Raw genomic sequence first — 19676 nt, forward strand, 5'->3', positions numbered from 1 at the left:
CATTACTAAAGTTCCATCTTCCCAGGGACCGTGAAATTAAAAGGCTGCCTTTATAGCTAATGTGATTAGAAATTCATCCCAGATCAAACTCAAAATAAATTTTGCTCTCAGCTCAGGAGCTCTGGGAACTGTTTTCCAAAATCAGGACTGAAATCTTTCATCACAAAATCAGTGCTCTCTATCACATGTGCAAATTCAAAAGCCTGTTCTGGCTGTGTCAGGTTGTTGGGTAAATGAGAAACCTTCGTTTGCAAATCAGGTATGAGGTGTCAGGTCTTGAGTTTACCATTTGTATATAGCAACGTGCAGTTATGGAAGATCCTGGGTAATAAGTGAGCTGTGTTGAGGAACACATAATTACAAGCTCTGTTTAATTGTGGTGTTGGCAGCATTTGATCTCCTTTGCTTGAAATAAACATCTACTAATTTTCACTGCTGTGAAAAAAGCTATTTATTTTACCAGGAATTTATAGTATATGCAGTATATGCATATATATATGCATATATAGTATATGCAGTTGTCAATCTTAAACCAAGTAAGTATTTTGTAATTAAGATTCATTTCTAGATTCATTTCTAACATTTGGTTTTCATTTGTTCATAATTTTTAATAACTCCAAACTGAAATTGTCCATCCTTGCCTTCCAAGGATAGGCAATGCCTTTCCCTGAGACGTATGAATAAATTCTCACTTGTGAGAGCTGTTACCTTTGTAATGTTGAGGTGTTCCACTTGAGATGTCTGTGCTTGCATTAATTCAAACTGCAAGAACTAGAAATGTTACACATTAACACCTTTTTTTTTCTCTCCCCTCCACTCTTATAATTTTCTTTTATTTCTTCATTATGAAGGTAAACAATCTAATGTGGAAAATTCACTTTTCAGTTTGTCACAGACATCAGCATTTAAATACAGGGACAAGTTCCTCATACACCAGATGCAAAGGCCTGGATCACCTCTTAGATCCTTTGTAGCTGGGTCAGAAGTAAGTTCCTATGGCAAAATCTTTTGTAATTATGGTGTCCAATAATCACTAAACCTGGATTTCATAAAAGCTCCAAGCTGAAAAAGCAAAGGTTGTAGATGACTTCTTTCCCAATACTTAGCAAGTAGGGATGTTTTTCTCCCCTCCTTGGTATATACCATAATGGTTTTCTACTACCCTATATCCTTTAAATGCCAGAGCTGACTCAGGATGAATGTTTCATGTCTAATATGTAGATTTAGTTCCTCGCTTTCCTTAGTTCTTGATGTAGCTTAAATGGCACTGAAAAATGTCCACTTATTCCCAAAACTGTAAAAGGCCAGGGCTGCAAATTCAGAAGATACCTCTTCATACAGTGGGACCTCCCAGTAAAAAATGATACTGAAAAGAGACCAGAAGAGATTTTCACTACATAACTCTAGTGTCTACAGGAAGCTTCCTCAGTAGCTATATACATTCCAAAGGAGAATAAAATAGTATCTGAATTTTACTTCAAATCACATTTTTATAAATTATTTACTCATTTTTAGCATAGAAAAGCTATGACAAAAGTCTACCCAGGCATCAAATATCTACAGAGGCAGCCATTTCCTACTGATTAGAATGAATTCTGGATATTCTCCTGTTCACAGGAGGATACGGGGAATATTTTCTCAACAAAGCAACACCACCTTGCCTCCTTTTACAGCAGAAAGGGGGCAACAGACACTTGCATTGCAGCAGTGTCTCTTCCATTCAGCCATGAGCCATCGAGACTTTTGCAATGACACAGCTACTTGAGAAGGAGGGAAGGAGCATATTGTGTTCCATGTGCTCAGAAGCTCACTTCTGCTCTTGTAACTAGACTATTCCCTGTGTCATCTTGGACCTAATGACAAGCAAAATTAGTGTTTTGAAATAATTTTTGAAGTGTTTTGCCAAAGCTTAGCAATGAAAGAATGGAAAGATCACAGCATTAAAAGCCTTGTGGCACTACCATAAACCACATGTATTTGAACCTGAAGCCACAGTTTAATCATAACACCTTCCCCATCTCAGTTCCCATGTCAAAACAAGTACTTAGCCAGGCAACCACAGACACATTCCAATACTATAAACCTATAACTGGGCATTTTTCCTAGTACTAAGGAAATTCAATTCAATATTCTAACCAAGCTTTCCCATAATTCTGAAAAGTGCCAAAAATTTATTACAGTCTATCTTGGTAAAATATGCCGTTAACTATTAAGCACCAACAGCACTTGATATTTTCCATAGATAAACAGTGATATATTTTAGTCACCGGTTTATATTGAAAGTAATGCACAAAGGGAAATGTAAAAGGGAGAAACTGTTTCTGTACACCACATTCTCCTATGACTATAACCACACAGAAGGCCTTTTCAAATGATCTTTCTGAACTGGACCGGGAGACACAAGGTGAAATTACATTAGCGGTGTTCTAGGTGGGATAAAACCCCAAGCCCAACACAGAAGCCATTCAAGCTGTTGATATGTTCAGCTGAAAAGCAATGTACAGCACATTTTATTCAGTCCTGTGCAGTATGGCTTTTAGATCTGAGTGACTTGCCTCCTGTCAGCCCACCATCTGATTATAGGTCACAATTAAGACATCTCAGAAATGCAGTACATAGGCAGGTGTCTTACCTGTCTTGCAGCGTCCCTTAAAATTTTAAATGAAAAATGTTTTAAGTGAACACAACTATTTCAGTGGCCTTTCTCACCACACAGTTTCTTCAACTGCAATTGTATAAAGCTACTAAATAAAGTTGACAGGAAATAACTGATTGCAAGCCTATATTTCTTATAAAAATAAAAGTGTAATTTGGCAGAGCCTACAGAGAGAAAACAGACACCAAGAATCGTTGGATTTACACTGGAGATTGTAAATAAAACAGCATTCAGTCTTTGAAAAAGATACTAGAAATAGTAGCAATACAGTTCTCTCAAAAGTTGAAAATATACAAAAATACACAAAATATACAAGTTTGTATTCTCTGATCAAGTCCTGACATCCAGATTCTTCCTGAGGTCTTACTACTTTTCAAATAGCAACGGTGGCACTTCAGATGTTAGAACGCTGAAGTATTACAGGTGTGGTTAAAGTGGGAACTAACTTGGCAATGTTTTAGTTCCTGTGGTTCTGTGGACTAGATTCCTGCCACTGGGCTGAACAGAAAGAATATACAACAAAAGGTTTTCTTTATGCACATACCACTGTTAGACTGAATTATCATTATTGCAATTATGAGGAATGCCTCAGGGTTACAGATATATTGTCAGAGTTGGAGGGTTTTTCCCATTTTCATTAAAATTGCATCCATAAACTCCAATGAAATAAATTAATTTTGTCCTTTCTTACTGAAAACAATCCCATTATCAAACAGATTAAATATCAGTTGATACTATCTGGAGGTCACCAAAGAACTGATAGGGTATGAAGATGCTGGAGAAAATCCTGAATTATCTTCCCAATACCTTTGATGCTGCAACAAAAACCAGTTTCAAGCTGTCCATCTTCCTTCCTTGGCACATTTTGTCCTCCCTATGCCAGTCAGGAAAACGCAGAGAGAGGCACAGAGGTTGCTGTCTTAGCTGGCTTATGTCTGTATATATAACATATAAATCAGTACTACAGTTACCTCTTTTTCAGCCCCATGATTTTCCATTACACATCAACATTAGCATGTTCAGGACCATTTCCAAATTAGAAAATTACAGAATTAGTCAACCTTGCCCAAACATTTTTCATGGTACCCTACCATGCTCAGACATCTATGGAATGTCATTTGAGGGGGTGGGGCAGAGGTAACAGTCTGAGTTTCTTTAATATTGGAAAATAATATGCTCATTTTTATAGACGTTAAGCAAGATACATCACAGATACTTTTTGATAACAGTGTGACAGACTAGTGCTAAATAATACTAGATATCAATTAACCTTCTTTGAAGAGCAAGGGTGGATCAGCCCCTGAGAACAAAGCCTATACTGGTCCAGCTGGAGGGACTGTAGCAATCAGCTTCATCTCACTGTGTTTCAGCAAAAGTAGAAACGCTTATCTTTGTAAGTAATCTAGACCAGCATAAATGGCAATAGAATATCAGTCACACAGCACCTCAATTAGAGTACCAAAAATCAAAGAAATGGATCACCTTTTTAGGACACATATCCAAATGACCTGCTTATGTTTCTACACAAAGCCAGAAGCAGGACCAGAAGTGGAAACTGTTGCCCAAATCACAGACCTGTTCTTCGCTACCATCATATGTCTGGACAGGATTCTTTTCCTCTGCTCTGTCAGTTGATGTTCTTTCCTTTTCTCTATTACATGGCTGTACTCAGACCACAGAGAAGAGGTTGTTGTAGTTTCGATTCACTGGTTTTATTTCCCTTTTAGAAAATCATATTTGGTAGACAGAAAGTGTTGCACCTGGGACTCAAAACCAGAAGAAAATAACTTCTAGCTCATTCAAGCAAGGAAGTGTGAAGGGCTATTAATTAATAATCTCATTTTAGCAGAATTCCACATGTGCCCCAGCTCAAGTACACACCGGGCAAAAAACAGAACAGATGTCTTGGCTCATATTGCTCCAAGTGTCCAAACTGGAGTCCTCTAAGTTTTTGAAAGAAATACAATATTTAATTTACAGTGTGTTATCAAAATATATTTATGCTCTCTGAAAGAGAGACATTTCATTCTTCTTGCTTCTTTCACACTAGCCTCTGTGAAAATGAGTGGAAACACAAACTCCTTTTGCTTTTGTATAAGCATGTGGAGCTTCATTCATTAGTTCATACGCCTGTGCTGTGATGTCAGGTGGTCTATGCAGTATTTCTAAGATAATGAAGAAAAGTATTAAACCAAATCACTTAAACTTTCTTCAATTCAGAAATGAGAAAACAACAAGTTAAGATACCAAACAATGAAAACTGTGGTGCTTAAAAATGGGGTCGGCTAGACAAGCAAAGTAGAGAAGTTACAAGGTGAGTTGCAAGGAGAAGTTAAGGGACTGTAGCAGGAGGGCCTGATGCAGCTGCAAGCCAGACAGTTGGGGCTGTAGCAACCAGTCACTTGAAACAGCTTTAGGAGAGGCTGCTCAGCACAGCTGGCCTGGCGAAAGACGAAGTGCACTTGGTAGGAATGCCACAGCAGACCTCTGTGCAACAGAATTCAAGACCTGAAACCCAACAGCCTGTAGCACAGCTACAGGTGGCAACCCATAGAATTAATAAATTTGCCAAAAATACATATTTCAAATATTTGCCCCCAAAAAATGCAGAAATTGTGTTCCGCGTGCAAATAAATACCTTTTTACTAGCACCTTCCCTATAAAGGCCCTTTCCAAGAGTAACACCAATGTGAGGAATGTAGAAGCACTTTAGCAACAGCACTGACACTGACATGACAGTACTTGTACATGCAGATGGGATTAACACTTGTCAACACATGATTCAGGGCATCACAGAGCCTCTCTGGATAGATCACCTGTAACCACCTAAATACAGACAGCATCATAATGTACATATTTATGAAATCATGAGTCACAAGCAACCTTCATGCTCACTTTCTCTCATTTTCAGTGCTTCAGAGCACCTGTACGCTTGCACTGGGTACAGTACAGGAACTGAGCAGCTATCAGCAAGCACAGGAGCTGCTCAGCTGCCAGAATCAAGAAAGTGCTTTACTGGACTCTGCACATGACCAGAAGCATCTTGTCTCAAGGCGCAGCTCTGCTACATCGTGTTTCAGAGACTGCTCAGTTGTCACCATTCTGACACTCTGCTCCGCCCCACAGTGTAAACACACTTTGACTTTACAATCCTGATGTTTGTTTATAATTCTTAGAGGTAAAATTCAGACATGCTCTGAATTCAGACATGCTCTGAATTCAGCTGCCACGCTACCAGCAGCTTCCCTGCAGGATGCTACAGTTTAGGACTACTCACACCACATCTCACAGGTTATTTTATCAATCCCTTGGAGGACAGAGAGATGAAAGGACATTCTCCAGAGCAGGTAGCCAGGTCAGTCTCCTTGCCCAAAGCCATCTTGGTCTGGACTGAGACTGCTGCTAAAAATTATAATGGAACAGTATTACCTAATATGTCTCAAAAATGTATTTCATTTTTACTCTTCCACAAGCCATGCCCAATTTTTCAAACCCTGACAATCTCTTTCTGTTCCTAATAGCCAAGAGTTCTTAGAGGAAAAAAGAAGAGATTTTATATATTTTCCAGTTCTTATACTAGCTTTCCTGTTTTCCATTCTCCTCCACCCACTGCCATTGCACATTTTAGGCACTTTCCAATGATATCCTTGGCAAAGCACTAGGTCTCGGTTTCTTCTTCACAATTCTGGTACTTCAGTTTCCCCAGACACCTGCTACCACAGCTTTGCCATTTCTCCTATTTAGTTCCTCACTTCTCAGTTTCGTGGCTTTTTATTATTTTGCAAATCACTCAGAATAGAGACAATAACCTAAAAATATGTTATTATTTCAGTTAATTTACCTTACCATACATTTCATAAGCATAAGCAGATCCTTCTCTAAATCACTGACCTGGCTGATATAATTAATTACCTTTATCAGTATATAACTTCCTCATCTGATTCCTATAGCTCAAGCAATAATATTCTGAAGGAATACACAGGAATATAAGACATATCCATACTGTTGCTTTAATGAATAGATATTACACTTCAAGAACACAGAAGAAAAAGAATTCTTTGTATTGCTTGAAATGTCAGCATGAACTACTAGCTTTTGTATTACTGGTACATATCCTTTTATATTACTGGTACAGATAATGTTTGCATATAGCCCACAAATATATAGATTTAAACACATTCTGAAAAAAAATTTTAAAGTAAATTATTTCACATCATTACTTTTTAAAGAAATAGAAGTATGATTCACATGTATAGTCTTACAGGTATTCTCTGCTAGATAATCCCTTTCTGAAAATTAAACAAACCAAAATTTCAACAATTTCAGCTTTTAACCAAAAGCAGTATTAACATGTATGATACACCTCCCACACATTGGTATTCTATTGGTTTTTACCTTAAAAAAAAAAAAAAGGCAGCTCTAAGAAAACACTGAAAAATAACAAATGTAGCTAATCGCAGATCATAGACCAACGCCCTTACAGATGATGTTTTTATACATCTATACCTGTCATGTACCTTGCTGAGTCCACAGGATGGGACACCAGTTTCTGGGAAAGCCCCACTTCCTGAACGAATTTGACGTGTTGTTCATTCACAACCAATGCACGAAGAACACTTTGAAATGCAGCCCCACAGCACAGCTCCACCAGACACCTGGGCAGGCTTGGAAATCGTTCTAAACCAAGCTCAAAATGTTGCTTCTCTCTTATGGCATTTCTTTCTACTCTGGCATTCTTAAGTATCAGCTTACTTAAGCAATTCTGGGCCAGATCAAAGGTCTGTCTCATGTGACGTTTGTGACATCAGTCTGCATCACACACCTGAGGAAGAAAAGAACAAGCGAGGGGTGGGTGCCTGCAGACACGTGTATGAACAGCACGTCACTCACTGAGCTGGTACAACAACCCAGTGGGAAATGCTGAAACAAATGAAATTACAGTATGAACTTTGATTCAGGAAAGTGTTGGTGGTATCAGTTCTACCAGGAATGGGAATAATAATTGAAATCTTTTTTAGGAGTTCATGATGCTTTTAGATTTTTTTCACAAAAGAAGAAATTCTCCTGTAACAGAATGATGAAAGTTAACAGACCTCGAGGAAAGGTTAAGCTTGAAAGAAATCACAACCCTTACAGAAAAGATACCTTGAAAACCAATAATTTCTCCCTGAAAGACTCTATTGTATCACTGTTGTCTTCCTATTTGCTAAATATTATGAACATTTTATAGCCAAAGCTATGCAAATAATATATACCTTGTCAACAGTTTCAAATTACAAACAGTACACAGCAATCTAGTCTTCGCTCATCTATTTAGTCCTGACTCAACATCATTATGGCAATAACAGGACTGCTTCAAATATATCACATAACCCTAGGCAGATCTCTACAATACAGAGAAAGGTTCAAGTACCAAAGTCCATGCTGCAGCTGTTGGTAAGATCCACTAATGACCAGAAATTAAATATCTTGTACAGCTGTCATTCATGTATATTATTTCTAAACTAGCAGTCAGAAACATTTTTAATCACAAAATATTTTAGATTGTAATTTCCTCAATGCTGAGACCTTTTTGCTCTCTATTAGAATAATATAAAAAGAAAAGTGATAGTTGTTTATAAATAATACAATGCAGCATAATGGATATTCAAGTTTACATATATGTGTTTCTTTACATGTAGACTCCTATGACATTTTTTTTTCTGCTTTCACTTCTGAGTTTATTTTATACTTTAAATCTAAAGGGATGACAACAATAACAACAAAAAAATGTAGAAACAGTTATTCTGAAATCCAGTGTTTGACACTAAATGCAGAATTTTTTCTCCCAATATACTCTGAGGGTAGAAAGATGCAGGCTTATATGACCACAAACTTATGAAGTAACTCTTTTAAATGTTGTACTACAGCAATAAATGTTCCAAACTAGAATATATAAAATTATATATATATATATATATATATGCTGAAGGCATTGTCATATGTGTAACAGCACTATATAATCTTATTTCAAGACATCCTTTTCATTTTTTGTGCAGCCTTTTGTCTGTGTGAGCGATTTTGTCAGTGGGGACACAAAGATATTGAGACCATTTGCTACCTGTGCCTGAATGCTGATCAATGCTTGGTAGGCACACGCTGAAAGGAAGGACACACACCACTGATTCTCCCCTCTGCCCTGTGCAAGTGTCATCCTCAAAGTCAGGGCCCAGTAACCCAAGCTCCTAAGCACTCCCACAAAGGCCTCCTGGGTAGCCTTCAGGTAAATCCACACCCCAAACAGGAGGATGGACAGGAAAGCAAACTTGTCCAATTTAATCCTGTTGCAACATTAAACAATTAGTGCGTCTGTAGGACCAAATTTTGTGTGTCTGGATGCACGTGGAACAGATGACAGTAAAACTGAAAAGCAGAAGTGCAGCTTTTTACACAGTCCCCAGAGAAATAAAACACATTTTCTCAGCAGGTGCTAAAATGTGTTTGCTCAGAGGACACTTCATGAGAAAAACCTACTAAATTTACTGTTTTCACATCTTTGCCTACCCTGCAGTACATACCTACATGTATGACCTGTTTCCTCCAGTGAGCCTAATGACAAACCCAAATCCCATTCAATTAAATTTAGTGTTGCATTTTCAAATGCATCTCCTACTACTATTACTGTACAAACAACTTTGAAAATGCCATTTAGTATACAAAGTGATAAAGGATAAAAGTTTTAAGATTTCTAGGGCAGTTGATAGAAGTCTTCTAAAATCAACACTATGACATTGAGCCACTTGACCCACAGTGAGGAGACTACAACTTCTGAAAAATCAGTATTATTTAAAAATACTTGGGACAGAAACGTACCCTCCTCTCATTTGTTAAGACACAACTAAATGCCCATATGTAACTTTCCCTGTACAAATAGTGTTCTCTAGTTTAAAACAGCTTATATGAATCCTGGAAAAGGAAAAAATCCATTGAAATAGATTAGTTGGAAAAAATGGTGATGCATTACTTTAAACAAGAAGCAGTACTGTTTCACCTGTTTGTAGCAAGCAGTAAGTAGCAAATACAGAGAATATCGTGAGAAATGGTGTTCCATAAACTCATGGTTTCCAAAAACCAGCTATGGGACACTGAATAGCAAGTTAAGTAAGCAGTGTATCAACGAAAATAGACATTGAGGGGGAAAAGAACTATGTCTAAATTGACATCGTTTTAAACAATGGAGTTTGAGTGCTTTTCTGGCCTGGTATAAAGTACCACAAATTTGCATTCAGATCCATATGATCAAGCACAAACCCTCACAGGCAGCATGTGACAGTCTACTGCTAACCCTGTTTCCCCTACACTCTTCACTGCTACAGCTTATTCCTGGCACATCTTCCTACGGATATTCCGAAAGCAGAAGAAATCAAACACATACAAAATACTCTCAAATAGCAGATTCTTTCAGGAAAAATTTGAGCCTGCTACATGACTACAGATTCCAGTTCAGAGTCAGGAGGTTTGAATTTGGGCTGTTTTCTGATTCAGATGTAGATGGTACCAGTTTGGGCTATTTTCACTAAACCTCTACAGCCTTGAAAAACAGAACTGTGGCAATCATTTCCTGACTTTCATGTGAAGGCAGACTGATCAAGCCAAATTCCTGCTACTGAACAGTTACATTTACATTCACATTACACTGCTTCCATGGTTGAAACTCTCCCTTTAGTGCTATTCCAGTAGTTGTACAAAATCAGAGCTCAAGCAGTAGATGCATATTTTAAATAGAGACTTCTACATATGAATAAATACTCTCTTTGAAGCAATTATCAGTCAGAGAGAGATTAAAGACAGCATGTAGATATAGGCAGGGTGAAGCACCTCTGAGCTAGGTGAAATACTATCACCTCAAGACAGTAAAATCAGACGGATATTCTGAAGTGAATTTTCAATCATTTTACATATTGCTCAGGAAAGCTTACACTGTTGCTCTACTGTCAGGATTTCCTGAAGGAAAAGTCACACAAAAGCTCACAAAGCTGTCTTTTAAAGAGCAAAATGTGCAACATCTTGTGATTCCCCACATTCCCCAAAAGAAGGAAAGTCAAAATCAAAACCACACTACTACTTGGCAAGACAGGTAGTACATGAAATTCTCTTGATGAATTCTTTCCTATAAAGAACAGTTGTATCCTTGACTCCTGAGTACTTCTAAGAAAAAAATTTGGCCCAATCACCTCTATTAATGTTGGAGACAAAACTTTGTTAACAGAAAATGGGTTAAGAAATGCTTTTTCTAACATGACTGAGAGAAAAACTACATCTTATATGGTCATGTGATGAATAAAATTGAAACCCAGTTATCAACCAATTGCTTACTTCAAAACAGGTTTCTCGTCTATTTTATATGCATTGAAGGCACTAGACTGTACCTATGAGCATTAATATAATTTGTAAAAAAGAGCTTCCTCTTGAAATAGTCATGCATAGTTCATTGAGATCCTTTGATGCAGCACTGTCTCCTCAAAGCATTAAAAATAAAAATAAACATTAAAGAGATTTACTGTAAATTGATGTTTTAAACTAATCTATTTGCAGTTCTTTTTATTTTCCTCCTCATTGCTAAATGTTTATGCTATATGACACAGTTTGTGATTCTCTGTGTTTTATTACAAGTGTGTGAAATCCCAGAAGTTCAGAAATGGCAACTGAGAGCCAAGGCTGTACCTACACCCTGGCTTGCACTTCTCACACTCTTTCCTGTAGCTTGATTGTCCATCTCTCCTGTGCACCACAGCCCCTACCTGGGGCACATTCCTAGGGTTTCTTGCCATGCAGAGGAGGCTATGGGTAGATGCTGTGGCATCACTAAGCCTCACCCCACCATGCAGTCAGGATGCAGCTTTGGCCTCCAACCCAGATCAGGAACTCAAACAGGCTGTAGGTTTCCTACACTAAACAGTCAATCTGTAATCCACATTAAGACAATGGCATGAATGGTCTCCATAAAAACTTATGAATCTAAAAGGAACTTATACACAGCTGATATATTATATTTAATATTAGTAGCTTCAGCAGGAACACCTGACAAACCCAAAATCATCATATAAAGCATGTACTAGAAGGTATTCAACTAGAGAGCATTAATTTCAGTGGAAATAAGAAAAGACAGTCATCAAAGGAGTCAGAGAGAAACCTCTGGGCCAGAAAAAACACCAGTCTTGTCAGTAATAGCAGTCAAACTCTGGATTTTGCCTACTTGTTTCTCTACAATTGGCTCTATATGAAGATGCTTGTTCTGATCCAGGGACACTGCTTACCAAGAACTAAAATGCTTCAGACAAGTCATCTGATCCCTTGTTTCTGTGCTAAAGGAGTTTTCTACCTATCCAGAAATTCAAAGTCAAACCAAAAATTATCTTAACAATAGGATATAGAGAACTGGAGCCCTGAGTAAACAGGAAATACCTGGCAATTCACAGCAAATTTTGATCAAATGAAGGTGGGATACTCACAGTCTAGGACAGAGTTTGTTTCACTGAGTCTGGTTTTGACCATGCCTCAATGACCTCAACAGCTCTTAAATAGAACCCAGAACACGCCGACAGAGGTAGTATGTGGAAGGAATGAGCCAGCGGAAAATAAACATCAAAAAATAACAGAGGGGTTAAAAAATAGGTTTTGTTTCTGAATATGCCAGATACTTTTAAAAATCTTTTTTATTTATAAGCATAAATGGAGAGTTACACAGTCATATTGGGAGAGGATCAGAGAGACAAATCCAGACTAAGCCACAACACATGCAGCGATGAGGAAATCATGTTGCAACAGCCAGTGACATTTAGAAAGCCTTTTCCAAAATTACAAAGGCATTTTGAGCATCAAAAATTTAGAATAGAAATGGATGCATGTTCTGTAAACCATCCTGCCAAGTGAATTTACTGGCAAACTCTGCACTACCTGTGTTAGGTAATAGTGCCAGGAATTCATCCTCTATCTTTTGTAGCCATATACAGGAAAATAAAGCTAGTGGCTATCTACATAATCACAAAAGTGGCATTGTGTGTAGATGTGAGTTCATAAAACATCAGATACAAAAACACCATTTAGGTGGAGGTCTTCGATGATGTTGTTCCAGAGGACCAGTACTGTGGGAACAGCTCTGCAAAACACTTCAAGATTGTTCTGAGACACCACTATGCCCCAAACTCCTGGGCCTTGTCCTTCAGCTGGGAAGTGCAGGTTGGCACAGGCTTCCAGGCCATGTCTCAGCAGGCAGCAGCACAATTCCCATTGGGCCCAGATGCACCAGGGAGCACAGTGGTGACACAGGCATCCCCCAAAACAAATGCCCATCTACCTAAAACTGCCCTTGTGGCTGGGAAGGAGGGTTTCATGCTAACCATCACTATGGTCAAGATGCCACCCACGTGGTAAAACAAATCTCAGTTCCTCTTTGTCTTTATCCAATGAGCATATTATGTCAGAGGGACAGTTGCTGGAGTTACAATTTACAACTACAAAAATAGCATGACATTATGTTTGCTGCAAGGCTCAAACTTGCCACCGCCTCCAGGCACTCCCAGGGTGTCCTGAAGAGGAAGGCAGGGTGTTTCCTGCAGTGGGGGTTAGTCAGGCCCTGGCCACTCCTCCAGCCTGGGCCCCCAGAGACACCCTTTTTGGGTGATGAGTAATGTTGGAGGAATGGAGAAACTCCTGCTGCTCACTCACCCTGCCTGTGGTGCAGGTCGGCAGGGCCACCTTCACCAGCTGCACACTGCGGTGTCTTCCTGTCCATACGGGCTGTACAGAAGCCCACTTGACCATAGACAGGATGAGTCCAAAAATGGGCCAGGAGTTCAGACTCTGAAAACACCTGCAGGGCAAAAAGAAGAGGTCTAGGGCTGTTTGGAGGGACTTGGCCTTGTTCTTCTTTATTGAAGGTTTTTCTCTAGTAGTTTTCCTATCTTGTTGCACCCAACCAAGCTTTCTCAGCACCAGGACAGATGGCCACACAGGCTGACTTGCAGGCAGGCCAGAAAGAGCTAAGCAGGCTGTAAGCATTCTCTGGTGAGGCTGTGCTGTTTAGATCCAGACATTTTTGATGCACGTACACACTTAAAATGAGGAAGAGGAGGAATTTCACTGTAACAAGAAAGGCTTTGTTTGACATTTGGGGTAGGGTGGCTTCCTTCTCCTAATTTCAGGACTTCATCTGCACTTGACTCTCCCAGGAACAGTATATTCCAAGGTGGCCAGGAAAATCCAACCTCTCAGATGCCTCAGGTTTAAGACAAATGTGAGATACTGGGTCCTAGATGTACTTTTTTGAGGAGGACTAGGAAATAGTCTAAAGTTGAGCCAGGGGAGGTTTAGATTAGCTATTAGGAGAAATTTCTTCACTGAAAGGGTGGTCAGACATTGGAATAGGCTTCTCAGAGAAATGATGGAATCACCATCCCTGGGAGGGTTCAAAAGGCTGGTGGATGTAGCACTTGGGAATTTGCTTTGGTGGAACACAGTGGTTCTAGGTTAATGGTTCGACTCAATCTTAGAGGTCTTTTCCAGTCTCAATGTTTCTCACTGTGTCTTCGTAGGAGTGGGGAAGTAAAGGAAGTAAGATATGCCCCATGTGAGTATTCAGTGTGCCAGGGCTCTGAGGACAAAAATTTACCTCCTTCCCTTGTACTGCTTTCCAGACATGTAAAAACAAACCCCGGTGGAACAGTAAGAAAGGGTTTGGGCTTTTTTTGGCTACAAACTCCTTGTAGGTCCTAAAGTGAAGCACAGCTTCATCTAGGGTCGTGCATGTGGATGGAAGAATGGAAGAAGCAAACAGGCTGAGGTATGACCAGTGGACAGGTCCCATAGCAGGTGCCACAAAATCTCATGAACAACTCCTGTGCAATGAAGACTTCGTTAGGAGTAACTTCTTGGCAGCAGTACCAGTGCAAGCAGTCACTCACCCTATTCTTCTAGCCCTGTGCTGCACCCTCACAAACATCTGTGCACAAAACCAAATCAAGGAACTGGTGCAGTTAAAAACCCTTTTTCTGTGACTTTTTGCTGGATTGTTTGTAGTGGACTCCTTCCCCAGTCCATGTCACCACACAGTTACACAAACACAGGGGCCAGCAGATCACAGGGGTTAGAAATCCTGTGTGAGTCACACTGTCACCAAGCCCTGAGCTCACGGGACTCAGGGACTGCCCTGACCACAAGGCATCCGCAGTAGCCCCTTCCCAGGAGCAGTGAGGTGACAGAGCTGTGAGGACAGGCGTGAAAGCCTCTGCACTGGGCACTGCAGAGCATTAAAACTAGACCTGTAACTTCTGTTGAGTCAGGAAGAAACAAGGCGAAACCAGCCCGGCAGTGCAAATGACAGGCTGCCACCAAAGATGTCGAAGGGAAATAGCCTGGGATTTCTGCAACAGCCAGGCAAGAGGCAGTCGTTGTGCAAGAGAAATCACTGCATGAGCCTTCTGAGCAAATCTTTTATTCTGGTATGTGTTCAGATAAGTGGGAATATTATATAAGCAAAAGGGAAAGTGACAGAGAAATTTATTAATATCCACCTCTTCATATTGTCAGAGCATTAATTTTAGCTAATTCAAAATTAATTGAATTTTCAAAATAACTTTTAGGGAGTAAAATTACAAAGTTGTCCAGTTCACAACTACATATAATGCAAGGTGGAATTCCAAAGTTTTGTGTATTGAATGACATTCAGCATTATTATATTATTCCCTAAAGCCCATAAACTTTATAAGATACCCCAAAAAGGGCAATTTGTACACTGTGGGTCCACCCTAGAAAAACACTGTATTCAAATATCAAGTGATTTCCCTGCTGAAAGCTCAGAGACCAAAAACATCAGCCATGCCAAGATCAGAGTGCTACTGTTATCAAAGACACAAATCTCATGGCAGGCTATTTCCCCAGAGTCATCTGCACTAACCAGGAAAGTTTATTTTGCTGCTATGGTTTTGCAAGAAAAAAAAATGCAGTCAGTACAATCTGGGGAGGAGAATTCCACATGAAAACTTAGCCCAAGTGGCAATGAGAATCTCCCCAAGAAATAACTCTGTGTGTCCTCAAAAACATGTTGTACTTATCAAACATATTAACATGATGCAGGTGTATGTACCTTTTTTAAAAAAGAACTAGCAGGTTTCCAACCTAGAGCAGCCTTAGTTTATAAACTAAGCCGTGGACAGGCCAAGGATACAGAAGGGGAGCAACAAGAACCATCCTCCAAAGGCACAGATTTCAAATTAATCAGCCCTCTGGGATAAAGGTAGAATGAGAATAAGTGCTTACATTGCCCCTCAGAAGCAACCAGCTGCCTGCAAAGGTCATCTTGAAAGAGGAAAAAATGGTTGAGCTCAAAACTAAGCAACAAATCTCAGAGATATCAGAACCATAAAACACAGTCAGCTGCCTGCATTTTGGGTGGGAATAGCCTTGCCCTGTGTCCCTGGAAGGATCACGGTTTCCTCCTGTCTTAGTTTAAGAAACAGGGTGAATTTTTTTTTTCTTTGGTTACATTCAAAAGAGCGGGGATCAGCTGATGGTTTTCTTTAGCTTTTGCTGGAGAACCTCTGGGAAAGTTTCCACGGCAGCATGTTCCCACCTTGTACACCTTCACCACAAGTGTGGAGGAGCGGGAAGCTGAGGCAAACCAAGCGCCCGCATCGCTCCCCGCAGCCAGCGAAGTCAGCTGGGGCTGGGCAGGTGACTGCTGCGGGTCCCGGCCCTGCCACGGCCCGCTGGGCTCACCTGCCTCGACCCGCTGCAGCCGGGCCGCCCGCGCTGCCTCACCTGCTGCCGGCCGAGCCGGCGCGTCCCGGAGCCGCTCCGACAGCTCCGAAGGGAGGGGCGGCTTAGCGAGACCTCGTGCTCCCATTTCCAAAGGCTCCACCTCGGCTCCCGGCTCCGCAGCCACCTGTGCGCGCCCCGGGCGGGGCGGGGGCGGGCGGCGGGGCCGGGCCGAGCACCGGGTCCCTCCTCCGCCGGTGCCCGCGGGCCGGACGGGGAGAGGCTCCGGCAGCGCGGCACGGCTCTGACCCGGCGGAGGCTCCGCCGCGCTCCGAGCCGGCACCGGGAGGAGCCGTGCCCGGCTCTGCCGTGCCCTGCCTGGCACCGGGAGCGGCCGCGCCGGCAGGTGCCGGGCCGGGGGCAGCGCGTCCCGGCGAGGGCAGCGAGCGGGATCATGGACAAGCTCAACAGGCTGACAGTGCCGGCCGGGGAGAAGTTCAGGTAGGGCTGGACCGCTCGCGGTCTCCTCCGGGAGCGGCACCGCGCGGAGGCTCCTGCGGGAATGGAGCGGTGGGATGAGCCGCTTCCCGCAGTGGCGTTGGGGGGGGACGGGACTGGGAGACGCTGGGATACGAGGAAGTTGGCAGAAGCTTCGTAGTAAAACGGAGTAATCACCGGTGGCCGGGGCGCTGCCGGGAAATGTGGGAGGTAAACACACTTAGTGATTTCAAAGCAAAATGTGCGTCGGCTTCACCTACAGCGCGATGAGGAATGTTTTCAAAGTGTCTGTTTTCAAAGTTGTGAGAAAATAGTCTGTGAGTCACTAAGATGAGCCTTATGCAAATTAGAAAAACTTAATTAATTGCTTAATGCTTTAATGCCCTATGAAGATGGCGTTTGCAGTTAAGTTCTGTAATGTTTCCTAATCTTCGAAAGAACTGGTGGAATAGGGGGAACTGGAAAACGGGAAATGTTCCTAAGTGAAGAACAAAGTTAAATACAGGGTTTGAGAGGAAAAAAAGCAGAAGCTGGCCATTACTGAAGTATTTTTAGTGTGACTCGATTGATGTGCTGGTACAGTTGGCACCTCAAGGCTCTTTCATTGTGACTGGTGGTTTTTTGTCTGAATAGCTAAAAGAAGTTCTGTTTCAGATTAAAGTAGCATAGAAACTTTTTCTTCCCCTGAAAAAAAATAAAATAGTGAAAAATATTTTTTCCTAAAGTAACTCATACTTAAGCACTCAATACTAATTTATAGAACTTTCTCAAGTCTCTCTCCCTCTCCCCAAAAGCCTTCATACAAATCGAAATAATCCCTTGTAAAGCTAATTTTGATGCAATGCCACTTCTTGATATCTACTCTGTCCATACTATTGGCAGGGAATGGGAGAGGTGGATGTACTTGCAGAGCTGCAGTGACACTTGCGTTTCTCAGTCAGGCACACCTAATAAAACCCTAGCAGACTGCATCCTGCAGCCCAGTCCAGGCAAGAACTCTGTGTAAGAAGACAGGGGAAGAAGACGGTGAATTTTCTCATTGTCTGCAATTTATCACCTTAAGTAGTCTAAACTGATCTAAATGGTGTCAGAGCTCAGTGTTGGTCTAAACTAGATATATTAAGGTAATAAGCTGAGGAACAAGATGGAAAGCTTGGTTCTATCAAGACAGTTACTGGTACATAAAGAAATAAAGCACACTCTCTCTGCTATCATAAAATTGTAGCTGGGATGAATCTTCTGCACTTTTGCAAACCATTAAAGCAGGATTACTTTCAAGCACCCAGAGATCGTCTGTCTATATATGAGGTTTATAATGGTCCACAACTCATTGATGAACTGATGCATCACACCTCTGCTGCATCTTCAGTAGCTGACACTTCACGTACCTGATGCTTGAGGTTTTAATATTGTAAAAGAAGGAAGAGGAGGAAGTAGCTCTGTTTTCCTGTATTAACTTGAAATATTAGAAGCTATTTTTTCTCACCTCCTCATGGCCAATTCACTCTAGTTGTGTAAGGAATGTAGGAGCACATGTTTCTCAAATGTGAGTGCTTCTCAGCACGTGCTATGGAAGTGCATGCATGCTTTGATTTGAGCATGTTGAAATACATCCTTAAACAGAAACCTAGATATTTGGCTGCATGATCTTACTGCGGCATCAGCATTATAAAACCTTAAGGCAGGACTTTCCATGAGTAGATATTCATAAATTTAGAGATGTGCAAATATAGGAAGAGATCAGCGCAACATGGCGGCAGCCTTTTCCTCCTCCTTTGACACAGCTGAATACCCCCTTGTGCTGTGTGACTTGTTAACAGTGTAGTTGACTTCCTAATATAGCTCTGTCAGTATTGAAGACACATAGGTGGTTCAGAGTGTGTACTGAACGTTACATGAACTAAACAGTTACGTTAAAAACATACCTTTCTCCATATGCTAAGATGAAATGCCAAGAAGTATCCTTGCTGAACATAGTTTCAACTGTAGTAATTACAGTTCACATTTTTTTAAAGACAGCTTTCTTAAAATTTCTGCTCTGTAGCAGCAAAAATTAAAGAAGCACTGCCGTTGAGTCAGTGTCTGAGAGTAGATATTTTGATATTTTTTTTTTTAAGTGTAGTCCTGAAAAACTAGATATTATGTGGCTTTGCTAAGCTCAGCTATTCTCTATGGGTATATTTGAGCCTACCAGAGCTAGCTTTTTGTTGTGTCAGCAACTCTTATGTCAGATCTGAATTCTCAACATATTCCATTTGTTAAGTTTATTGCAACAATAAGAAACATAAGTGTTCTTACATGCCTCTCATCTAACATGTTGTGGTATGTAAATTGTTTGCAGTTAAGTCACTCAATTAACTTCAATATCAGTCAGATAGGAATGCTGGAACTCCATGGAATTCTGGTATTAATTTTTCTGTAGTGTTTCTTATAAGGCATGCACAGTATTATACAAATATTCCCTCAGAGTTCATTATGTGTTCTAACTGCTTCCCTATACTCAGAAAAAATTAATTCTGAGGCTGGGTTATTTATTGTGAGTGGTGCATACAAATAATTTGGTACTTTGAATTGTTTTGTAAAGTGTGAAGTGAATACATGAGCAATAGCCATGCTGCCATGGCAGGCTCTAGTGTAATTTCAGCCTAAACTTCAGGGAAAAAAATTATGCTATAAATATATACAGAAATAGATTCACTCATGATCGGGGAGAGTAGGCAACAGGAAGTTAGCAACTCAAAAGATACAGCTCTAAACTTGCAGGCTCTTTTGTGCTTCAACTTCCTTA

At 40.7% G+C, this 19676-nt stretch overlaps 2 protein-coding genes across 3 annotated transcripts in view; one reads left to right on the top strand and one right to left on the bottom strand.

Annotated features, from left to right (window-relative positions):
- The window catches only part of DNTT (DNA nucleotidylexotransferase), a 162808-nt gene extending 146237 nt beyond the window's left edge, over positions 1 to 16571 (bottom strand). The window contains exon 1 of the mRNA XM_051800670.1: positions 16454 to 16571. The gene's annotated coding sequence lies outside the window, so the exon portion shown is untranslated. The remainder of the gene's footprint in view (positions 1 to 16453) is intronic.
- A 179-nt stretch (positions 16572 to 16750) lies between these two features.
- The window catches only part of BLNK (B cell linker), a 45675-nt gene continuing 42749 nt past the window's right edge, over positions 16751 to 19676 (top strand). For both annotated transcript variants that reach the window (XM_051800665.1, XM_051800666.1), the window contains exon 1: positions 16751 to 16891. In XM_051800665.1, coding sequence (XP_051656625.1) covers positions 16845 to 16891 — 47 coding nt within the window. In that variant the 5' untranslated portion in view covers positions 16751 to 16844. The remainder of the gene's footprint in view (positions 16892 to 19676) is intronic.

Source organism: Manacus candei, unplaced genomic scaffold (assembly GCF_025592945.1).
Source record: "Manacus candei isolate 608988 ecotype Guabito, Panama unplaced genomic scaffold, ASM2559294v1 h1tg000050l, whole genome shotgun sequence".
NCBI classification, from domain to species: domain Eukaryota; kingdom Metazoa; phylum Chordata; class Aves; order Passeriformes; family Pipridae; genus Manacus; species Manacus candei.